Genomic DNA, 10,969 nt, shown 5'->3' on the forward strand with positions numbered 1-10,969 from the left:
CCTGGTGTTCTGTTCCCATGTGTAAATAAGGCATGCTCAGGCTCTGTTCTCTTGTGAAGTCTGTATTTTATTTGTCACTTGGGCGATTTGAAACTGCTGTCTCCCCCTCTACTCCCCATTCCTTCCAAGGTGACAAAAGAACTGGTGATAAATGCCACATTATAGACTACAGTTGCCAAAGAGAAAATACCAAACCATCAATCGAAGAAAATGGAGTTCACATAATTAATGTCTTGCGATCCCATCTTGGGCAGGTAGATGGTTCACTGCAGTCCTGCAGGGGAGTGTCCTGGGCTGGTTCACGCCATCCCTTCTGAGACTCTCCCAGGGGATGTGCTCTGCCAGTACAGGCGCCCTCTTGGTGCTTAGTGCCCTCGCCAGTCCTCAGCAGTGTGATTTGAACATCAGCCCCCAATCCTCCAAACCACGGAGGTTCATATTTTCTTAAAGATCTGCTCTCGAGACATCTGCCTTAAACGATGGGGTCCCCAAATGAACAGTTGTCCTCGACAGCAAGGTTGTATTTAGCGCCCTTCCCATCTTTGTAGGTGCTGGTCACTATCCGCATCCAGCCTCGCTCGCCCTGTGACAAGTGGGAGCTCTTGTTAGCTTATCGCCCAGCCCCTGACCCCCACTCCTCAGCATGCCGAACACCCCCTCTCCCTCTACCTGTCACTCAGCACAGGCTCCACCACCTGTCCAGCTGTCTCTCCCTTCCCCGTGTGGGACCCCTGCTTGCAAATACCTCTTGTGAGTATTTCACTTGGTTAGTATGTAACATGAGGGGTGCAGGTACCTGCATGGCAAAGGCCAATTCATGGAACCAAAACATGGATGCTTTGGACCAGATGACTTAACTTCCTACTCTTTCTCCATGTGTAGTCATTTAATACAAAATATTGACATTGTGCCTGGCCGGCATGGCTCAGTGGTTGAGGGTCGACCTATGTACCAATTTGATTGCCAGTCAGGGCACATGCCTGGGTTGCAGGCTCAAGCCCCAGTGTGGGGCGTGCAGGAGGCAGCCAATCAATAAGAATATATATACAAAATATTGACATTGTGGCACTTCAACATTAATCACTTGCCCCCATTTCACAATAATGAATGTCTGTGTCTTAAGCCATTAATGGTTCATACTACTTCTTAGAAATTAAAATTCTGGCAATCAGTTTCTCTCCCCTGCATTTGTGACCCAAATCAAAGGTATGAAAAAATTATACAGGATTACTGGGCTGAGCCAAAACTGACAGGAAAAAGGACGAGACGGCTGTGAAGGAATAAGCTAGCTAACCTGAAACTTCTAGAACCAAGTCCCACCAGGCCGTTCCCCCTGAAGACACCTGGCAATGTCTGGAGACGGTCTTGGTTGTCACAACTGAGGGGCAGGGAGAGCAGCTACTGGCATCTGGGGCCAGGGGCCAGGATGCTGCTTAACGCACCACGATGCCTAGGACAGCGACAGCCCCCACACAAGTCAAGTGTCTGACCCCAAACGTCACTGGTGCTTGCTGAGGGCCCAGCTCCAAGCCACAAAGCCACAGCACCATTGACGTGAGGAGTGTGTCAGCAGGAACATCTTACCCATGGTTCACCCCACGAATTCCGGACAATCCAGTACTCAGTCCCATCGCTGATGCCCCAGCCTGCCACGGAAATGATGTGGTTAATGTAGCTCTTCTCCTGGTACTCCGCGTAGATGCCTCCGCTGTAATTCACCATCTTTTCTGTTGCCATTATTCCGCAGCTGGGAGCAAGCAGGGAGGGAATTAGCACTTTGTGAATCAGAGTAAATCTGACTGAGATAGTGCGGCAAGTGAGTCTGCCTGCTGTTGGCCCAGCCCACAGCCCTCAGCACTCGCTGCAACCGGGGCCTTTCCACACACTGCCCTTCATTCCCAACCACCCGAGGGGCCCACGGCCAGTTTGGCTCCACTCCTGAGAAAACTCCCTTGGCAGCCGTCTCGAGCCTAGCAAATAAAGCAGGCTGAGGGAAAGGGGTGATGTGCCTGCAGCTGCACCTCCCAGCCGGGGCTGCTCACCTGATGGGACCATTGGTGTAGATCTCTGCCATCATCTTCTCCCTGCCGGCCACAGAGCCGTAGTCGCCCACTTTCCAGAGCGTGTAGTTCCGGATGGGCTGACACTCCCTGAACTCCGTGCATGTGCCACACTGGTTGAACTTGTTACACTCTGGGGGTACACACAGTCAGCGAGAGACCCGCCCTCAGTCATCTGCCCGTGAGCACTCCAGGCCCACCCTGCACGTGGCTCCCTGACTGACATTAGCGGTCATCACCACAGCTGTTTAATCCTGCTGCTCCTTCAGCTGCACAGGAGTCCTAAAAAGCCCGGCCCCAGGCCTTGGTGGAAAGCACAGGACATAATTAGCACATAGTAGGCACTCAAGAGACAGCTTTTTTCTTTTCCTTTAATGGCCTGGAGAAGGGCCCTTTCACAAACTCCATAGCTGAAAATAGAGTGTCATTGGATGGTTAGCTCTTAAGATGACTAGTGAATAGGCTGATCATTTGGAAAAAATAGCATTTTTTGATGATTTTGGTTTGAGGTGATATCAAGAATTAGGCTTTAAAAACTGCAGCCTTTAGTTCTCCACACCACCCACTGCATCTGTTCCTCGGACCCTGACCTGCCTTTTCACAGCTTGCATGTTACTTATGTTGCTGTTCTAGTTTCTTATCAGCCCAGGTTCCTCCCCCAGGACATTCGACTCCTTGAGGTTAAAATGGCTTGATGTCTCCTTTGGTCACCAAATGCCCAGGACAACCGGCAAGTGGCCACATTCGATAAATACAAAGACCAGGCTATTTATTGCAAACAGCCAGGCTCCTGATGAGTTGCGTCTGCCCATCACGCCAGGGTTACAGGGGCCAGCCCTGACGAGACCAGTTCAGGGCTGAGCAGGGCAGAGGGGCAGAGTGAGGCCCCAGGGCCCACCTGATTCCTGGTTCCTAGCTGTCATTCCACCTCCCTTTATCTGTCCCTCTCAGGTTCTCAGATCCCTGAAGCGTTTACCACTTCAAGACTTGCCCAACCAGTCTGGGGGAATTCCTTGTGGCTGGGCAATATGGCCCTGGAGGCAAGCGAGGGCCGTGGTATGGGATGGGGCCTGAATCTGTGTGCCTCACAGTCACAGGAGCTAGGCAATCCCTTTTGTAGGAGAGGGTGGGGTGGGAAAGCACCTGGGCTCCCCCTAGCCCCCTCCTGTCTCAAACAGCCCTTGAATTGGTTCCAGCTCTCTGCTCCAGCTGATAAAGGTAGTGTGGATGAAAGGGGCCACATGCTGACCTGACAAGCTCAGGGGAGGCCTGCATGGCGGTCTTGCAAACTCAGAGACCTAAAGGAACCACAAAGGATGGTTTGAAATTAAGCTTTAACTAAACGCAGTTATGGTGGGCAGTTGTCCTAGGCCAGTATCTTCACTGACAAGGTCAACTTTTACCTTAACTGAGCCTATCTGTCTTTTTTGCATCTATGATAACATATCCTTGAAATGTCTGGGTAACTTCCCTTTTTCTGGAGCCCCTGGGGCACAACCAAATGTGCTGGGCGCCAGGACAGATACTACAAATTCCTTTATTATCATGTTAATTGTTCCTGCACCCACCGAAGTATGTGTCCATCATTTTACTTTTTATCCAATCCCAGGGGTTCCACCCCCACCCCCCACCCCCTTTGCTTTATCCCACCTCCTTAATCTATCACCAATGAATTTCATGTAACCCACCTATGTCCCTCCTTTGATGGCAATGTATAAATACAAATGTAACCCACCATTCTCTGGAGCATTATCTCAATTCATTGAGGTTCTGCTTCCTGGCACATGTCGACAGTTTGGCTCAAACTCACAAAAATTCTTTACAGGTTTCAATGGTTTTTTTTACGTTAACGGGTGACTTAAAACTGCCAATTAGGGACTTTTTCTTTTCATTTCAAAGGGGAGCAGCCTGAAAGGAATGTGCCAACTCCAGGGTTTCCAGGCCCGCTTGGGTCAGCTGGTCCATGCAGGGCCTCTGGACTCCAGGTCCACCTAAATGCACACGGCCCAGGATCATTTGGCAGGAACCAGGCCAGAGCCATGTTCCTCCAGTGGGGCCCGCTTGCTTCCTCGGCAGCAGCCTGCCTGCGCTTAGCACGCTCCCGGGAAACTTACTCTTCCCTGGGTATGGCCACCTGTGCTTCTCTTACAAAGGCCCACGCAACCACCATGTCAGAACCACAACCACGGCCAGCCCCACCACAGGGACACAGGCTGGAGAGATCCCTGCCCAGGGCTTTTCTGGTGCCCTTAGCAAGGACTATGGGCTCCAGCTCCCTGCTCCCCCAAACCCACAGGTTTGAGCCTCCCCTAGTTCCCCAACCAGGGAGAGAAGCTTGGATTGTCCTGGGAAGAGGGAGGCAGGGTGAGGGCCCTACCCTGGTCCTTGGCCTGGTAGTTGTTGCAGGTCTCATCCGGAATGCCGTGCCTCTGGGCGTAAGACCATACCTCCAGGTCGTTGCCCCCCTCGCAGGAGCCAGCCTCCGCGCAGTCGATGACGTGCTGTACAGACAGGAGGGTGGAGGGCCATGCCCCCTTCCTCTTGATGTTGATCCGATCTGCAAGCACACCCGTGGGATTCAGCACCCAGCCTGCCCAGCCGCTTCCATGGCTTCCCTGTCCCTCTCTGGAGGGCCCTCTCCAGACTGCCTTGAGGAAGCCTAGGCTCTCCAGAGCGGTCCCCCCAGCCCTTCGCTGCACTGATGTTTCTGGCCACATCACCCAACTGGAAGGGCATGTGGGCTGGGCCAAACTATAGATGCCCCATGAGGAACTGAAAGGGCCAGGAGCAAGGACAGGACACTTGGTGAGCAAGGGCAGCCAGGACCACAGGCAGTGAGCCCAAGGCCAACAGCCCCTGGGAGGCTGGGCGGGACCAGCCCCAAGGGCACTGCGCCCACTGCTGGTGGCATCTGCACCACGGGACTCGGGGGCAGAGGCAGGGCTCTGAGCAGCCAGCCAGGATCTGGTCAGTGTTGACTCTGCCTGTGGGCAGGGCCCACACCCCACTGTGGGCAGCCAGGGACAGCTACAGGTGGCCCTTGCACCTACCTGGGCCCCTGGACCTGCAGCCAATCCCACCCCAGTCCCCACTGCTCACGTTCCACCAATTTCACAGCCACACCCCCGCCAGGTGCTACCTCAGGGCCTCCTCTCGCTTTCCAACCCCAAGTTACAATGAGCAGAGGCCCTCCACAGCCCCCCAGAGCATCCCTGCCCTCTCCTCCTGCAGCCCCTGACCCTCCTCCTGACAGAAGCTTCTTGTCACAGAGGTCCACGTGGTGGGGGACAAAGGACAATAAACACGTGTCAGTGTGGAAGCATGAAGTCCTAGGGAGAGAGAACTCAGGGCCACGTGCAGAGATGGTGACTGAGGCCTCACTGGGTGGCATCCCTGTGAGGGAGGGTCTGCAAGTGCAGGCTCCAGCTCGGGGCAACACGCTGGACCCACAAGATAGGGAGCGCCGGCAGACCAAGGAAGGATTTTGTGTTTTATCTGCATAAAATCTTAAAGGGGTTTAAGAAACATAACCCGACTTGGGTTTGACCAGGCTCGGGCTAGCTGTTCGTGATTGGACAGCAGGGAGACCAGTCCAGCGGCTCTGGGATGAGGCCAGGTGTCGGGTGTGGGGGTTCAGGCTGGGTGTGGAGGTGGAGGTGGCAAGATGCAGAGGAGTTTGCAAAATATTTTGAATCGATATTTGTTGCAGGATTGTATGAGGGTAAGAAACAGAGGAATCGGGCATGACTCCAGGCTTCTGCCTGGGAGACAGGAAGGAGGACCTTTTCAGTGAGGGAGCTCAGCCGAGGACTGAGAACAGGGTTTGAGGGTGTGGATGAAAAAGGGGTTCTACAGAAAGTAACCTCACAGGCTGAGCTGACCATAAATTCCCAGCTGGGCAGGTGATGGTGGGCAGACAAGCCCCAGGCATATAACTTTTTTAGTAAGGATTTCTCTTTGCCTTAAGCCAGCCCTGCCCATTGTTCCTATACATAGGTGAACACACCTTGGAAACACCTTTTCAGACCCCTCAAGGGCAAAGACCCAGGAGGGCACTGGATCTGGTTAACAATCCTGCAACCATGCCACCCTGCTTCCTCACCTCCCTGTAATTCTGCTCATGTTCCCCCCTTAATTCCAAATGTCACTACCTGGGGCATTTGAGATATTGCTTCCCAGTAATTGTCTTCAGTTTTGGCTTAAATAAACTCTTAGAAAAATTCTCTAGAGGTTTGGATATTCCTTGGTCCAGAGGGGTGAGGGCAGTAGTGGGAAGGACGGGCTGTTCGGTCTGAACATATGAGGTTTGGAGGGGCCAGACGTCCAAGCGAGAGGGAATGTGGGTGCTGGGTGTAAAGCTGAGGGGAGAGTTCAGGCTGAGTGGAGCCAGGGACCTGGTCCTGAGGAAGCCAAAGTTCATTAGTGAAGTTGGGAGGACAAGGAGCCTGGAAGAGTGGGGAAGGAGGTGGGCGAGTGCTAAAAGTATTTGTTGCAAAGGTAGCCCAGGAGGTGGAGGCCCGGGCTGACCACTGGACCTGCCTGCATGGCAGCCTCTTGCCAGTGATCTTGCAACGAAGTGGAGTGAGGCTGCAGTGGGCTCAAGGATGGGGAAGAGGAAGCAGGGAGGCCAGCAGAGGGTGGTGGCTGAAGGCGGGTTGGGGCCATGCTCTTGCACATAGCAAGTGATGGCCAAATCTGAGCACAGGGAGGCGTGGCTTGGGCAAGGGACTCGCACACGGGACGCCCAGGGACCAGAGGGAAGGCATAAACTATGGCCAGCTGTGTTGGGTGGCAGCTGGGTGGGCCCCCGTGGAAGTCCCCTTCTGGAGACTTCTGTTTTCTCAATGAAAGTGGAAGGAGAACCCTGCTGCTGGGGAAAATAATGGAGGTTTGAGGAGAAAGTGGGAGAAGCAGTCCTCTGTCCAGGAAATTCCCCCAGAACTGTGGTTGATCATCCTAAAGGGACAGTCAAAGGCAGGCCCCAGCCCCCGCTCCCAGCTTCTTCAAGACTCCACTAGGGCCCTCCCCGGGGGCAGGGCTCAGGGGACTTCTGCAGTCTTCCTCTCCCCTCCCTCACTGGGGCCCTTTCACTTCCTCAACCGAATGCGCCATCTGGGACTACCTGCCCAGCCTTTGCCCTGACTCTCCGCCTTAAGGCTGTCCTTCCCCTGCCTGCGGCCGGCCCATGCCTTCCAGTGGTTCGAGCTCTGGCCCTGTCTAGCTCCTGGCCGCTCTGCTCTCCCAAGGGTTCCTATACCTTCCAATTGGGCCTTAGCCTACCTGCCCCCTTCCTCCTCCTTCCTGAAGATCAGGTGTATATTGCAGCCCCCAGGGACCCCAGGGCAAGGCCACCAGGAAGACCCCAGCAGAGGCCACTCCTTCAGCTGGCCCGCCCTGAGCTCTGCCAGGAGGGAGACAGTGCCCCGGCCCTGCTGCGGCTTCCCAGTGGGAGGTCCCTCGGCCCAGGGGCTTCCAGTGTGAAGTTCCCCCCTCCCCCCACCCACCCTTCCCCCAGCCAGGCCCAGCAGCCTTCTCAGGTGCTCTGACCTCCGGCCGCCTTCCTCACAGGTCAGCCGGCAAAGGTCCCAGAGCAAAGGGGCCGGCCTCACTCACGCTCCAAGCCCAGGCAGGCCAGCACCTCAACTGCCAACCGCTGTGGAAAAGCAGCTTCATCTCCATCGGAGACACCTAGGGAGTCGCTGGGTTCCTACATCTGGATCCATCTTTGGGACAAAGAAGGCCCCTGGGGGCCACTTGTCACGGCTACTGTCCTGCCCACCTGCGTGGGGACCGGCCAGCCTGGGTCACCGGCCCCTGCCAAGACAGCATCGGTCTGCGGGCTGACACCCCATCCCGGGCTGGGCCCTGTGCTGGAGGGAGCCCCTGGCAGGCCTTGGCCACACCTACCCGCCATGGCGCTGGTGCTGCCGTGGGCCCAGCAGGAGCCGCAGTACTGGGGGATGTGCTGGTTGCGGGTGACGCTGGCATAGTTGACCCCATCCACGTTGCGCCAGTCCCAGCTCTTGGGCAGATCCGACGGGGACAGGTACTCGTGAGGCCGCGGGTAGGTCCTGGGGAAAGACCAGCGCTGTCAGGACACCTGGCCTCGCACAGGCAGAGCCTCAATCACGTGAGCCCGCTCCTGCCAAGCCGCTCCCAAATGCAGGAGCAGTGCCCCAAACGCAGGGAGGCGGCACTTGTCCAGGCCGCCAACACCAGGGCTCCCCGGATATGAAAGAGAAGCGAGACCCCTAAACTGGATTTGACCCTCAAAGGTCAAGGGAGGCAGGGCGCCCCAAGGAGGCGGCAGGGTCCCCAGGAGGAGAGAGCGCGCGCGAAGCCCCTAGGCCGCTAACCTGCGCCCCAGGTGGGCCAGCTGGTCCCCGCGCGGCGCCTGGTAGCAGCCCTGGCCCAGGCGGAAGAGGAGGCCGGCCCGCGCGCCCGCCAGCAGCACGAGCAGCAGCAGCAGCGGCCCCGCCGGCCCTGACGACGCCATGGCTCCGCGCCCGTACCCCGCCGGTGCCAATTCGAACCCCGTACCGGATCCCGCGCCGGTACCCCTCTGCCCGCGCCTCCCAGCCCTCGCGCTTCGGCCCGGCCCCGCCCGGCCCTTAAGGTGGCGGCGCGGGTGCCCGGACACACCCCCGGGGCGGGGCAGCCGCTCCTGCCCCCGGTGACCCCGGCCCCGCCCCGGCCGCGGGCAGAGCCGCTCAGCCGCAGCCTGTGCGGGAGGGGCTGAGATGGGGTCACGTACTGGGCGTGGAGCCAGACCCCAGACCTGACCCCGCCACTGGCCACCAGCCACGTGGCTGGGGTCCTGACTGATCACATCAGAGCCAGACTTGGAGGGGCCCTGAGGCGGGGTGGGCCAGGGACAGCAGTGTTGGAATGTCCCCAGCAGTCTGGGATTCTTGAGACCCTCAACCCTGGAGAGGTCCCCCTGTCCCGACATCCCACCTGGGCCCAGGCCTCCCTGGGAAGGGGCAGGGCTCTCCCCAAGTCCTGAAGGAAAGCCACTGTCCCTGCAGAATCCTGCCCTGGCCTGGCTTTTGGCACCCCCCTTGGCGAGGGCCCAGGCCCTCTGAAGAGATGCTGCCCCTCACAGAGGAGGCAGTGCCCAGGCTCCCTTGGCACAGAAATCCTTGGTTCTGCATTCTGGCTTCCAAGATGCTGGGAAGGCTTCCTGCTGACGAAGCTCTTCAGGGTCAAATGCGGAACTCAAAGCAGAAGTGGGGAGCCATGGCCTCGATTTCCTAACTGAACAGTCATCCCTCCCTCCTGCTGCCCAGGCCGCAGAGCCGCTGCCTTGGCCTGAAGGAAGGGTCCGCAGGCCCGGCCCCTCTACGGCCCCTTGGCCCCTAACGGCCTGTGCCACCAGACATTCAAAAATCAAAATGACTGCCTCCTGGACTTCCAGCAATTTCCATGGCCACCTTAGGAGTGCTGAAGTGACCATGGGACCCCAATGGGGCTGGACACCTGTCCGCAGTGGCTGTCCGGGCAGCCGAGGCCTCAGGTGGAGCCCGGGCACTGCATTCTCAGCCAAAAGTTTCGTCCCTGTTCCTGAAAAGCCACTGGGAGCTCAAGTGTAGTCACGGCCCCACCCTCTGCTGTGCTCTTTCTCTTCTGGGAAAGCCCTAAGTTTGTCATTGGCAGGTGACCTGCAGTCACACAGGGCCCTGGGCTCCGAGGGCCAAGCTTGCCGTAATGCTGCCTCCCACAGACGCTGCAGCAGGCTGGCCTGATCACATGGCCTCCAGCAGCCAGGGCGGAGGCCAGGGTCGGCTGGGAAGGTCACACAGGCCTGTGGAATGCAGCTTAGCCAGAGGGAGGGGTGATGACACTCAGGCTGGTGATGGAAGGACATCAGGGTTGCCTCGCTGTGGCCCACCAGCGTTTCCTTGACACAGAAGCAAGTCAGACTCAGAAAGCGATGGGGAAATTGGGCAGCAGGATGGGGAGGGAGTCCAGACATTTGAAACCACAACTTGTAAGGTGAGAAGTGAGTGAGTGAGGGCTGGTGTGACACACTCTGCCTCTCCAGCCCCCAGGATGGTCAGACATACAGACCCAGGGCCCTTTACATGTGAACTTGGCTGTGATCAGTGGATGCTGAGGCTCTGAGATGGGGGTGGCCTTGGACCAACCTGAGCAAAGTGTCAGCCTGTAGACTGTGGTCAGAGCACTACAGCTGACTGCTAGGGAAGGGCATGCAGATCAACATGAAAGGCCACTGGGCTCAGTAGGAGGAAGAGCCTGCTGGGCTGGCCTCCGGGGCCTGCTCGTCTCTTTGCACAGCAAGTGCACCTGAGCACAGCTTCGGACTTGGCAGACCTGGCGGCCAGTCCTGTGAGGGCATCCCATATAATAAAAGGCTAATATGCAAATCGACCAAACAGCAGAACAACAGGTCGCTATGACATGCACTGACCACCAGGGGAGTGCCGCTCAGCAAGAAGCTAGGCTCAAGGCTGGCAAGAACAGCGGTGGTGGCAGGAGCCTCTCCCACCTCCGCAGCAGCGGGACATCCCCCAGGGCTCCCAGACTACAAGAGGGCACAGGCCAGGCTGAGGGCCCCCCCTCTCCTGAGTGCATGAATTTCGTGCACGGGGCCTCTAGTCTGTGATAAAGACTCATCTTCTCCAGCCTGGAGCAGAGGGGCCTGGGCAGGGGCCCACCAGCTCTAGCCACTCCCTCCTGTACTCAGTGTGACCCACCTGGGGCAAGTCTTGCAGGTGCTGAGATGTGGAGTCACCCTGAAACCACTACCAAGTCCTCTCTCTGGAAGCCTACCTGTGCCCTGGCATTTTCCTCCTGGACGTAACTGAATCATACCTGTTCCTAGAGGTGCTTAAAGGCAGAGGCGATGACTTTCTAAAATAGTCTCCAGACTGGGAATCATCTGTCCT

The 10,969-nt window shown here is 57.3% G+C and overlaps 1 protein-coding gene across 1 annotated transcript; it reads right to left on the reverse strand.

Annotated features, from left to right (window-relative positions):
* Nucleotides 1-43: 43 nt before the first annotated feature.
* Nucleotides 44-8,700, reverse strand: CTSZ (cathepsin Z). The gene is made up of 6 exons (XM_080685043.1): nucleotides 8,417-8,700; nucleotides 7,968-8,131; nucleotides 4,438-4,617; nucleotides 2,043-2,193; nucleotides 1,585-1,747; nucleotides 44-583 (listed from the first exon to the last, which is right to left on the reverse strand). The coding sequence occupies exons 1-6, from the start codon at nucleotides 8,554-8,556 to the stop codon at nucleotides 473-475; spliced, it is 909 nt and encodes a 302-aa protein (XP_080541169.1). The 5' UTR covers nucleotides 8,557-8,700; the 3' UTR covers nucleotides 44-472.
* Between the last annotated feature and the right edge of the window lie 2,269 nt (nucleotides 8,701-10,969).

Source organism: Plecotus auritus (genome assembly GCF_963455305.1).
Source record: "Plecotus auritus genome assembly, chromosome: 8".
Classification (NCBI taxonomy): Eukaryota; Metazoa; Chordata; class Mammalia; order Chiroptera; family Vespertilionidae; genus Plecotus; species Plecotus auritus.

Coding starts and splice junctions, on each gene's coding strand:
- CTSZ (XM_080685043.1), bottom strand. CDS start 8,556: ATGGCGTCGTCAGGGCCGGCGGGGCCGCTGCTGCTGCTGCTCGTGCTG. Junction 4,618..7,967: donor CAGCACCAGCGCCATGGCGG/GTAGGTGTGGCC, acceptor GTGTGCTTGCAG/ATCGGATCAACATCAAGAGG. Junction 1,748..2,042: donor TACACCAATGGTCCCATCAG/GTGAGCAGCCCC, acceptor GCTTGCTCCCAG/CTGCGGAATAATGGCAACAG.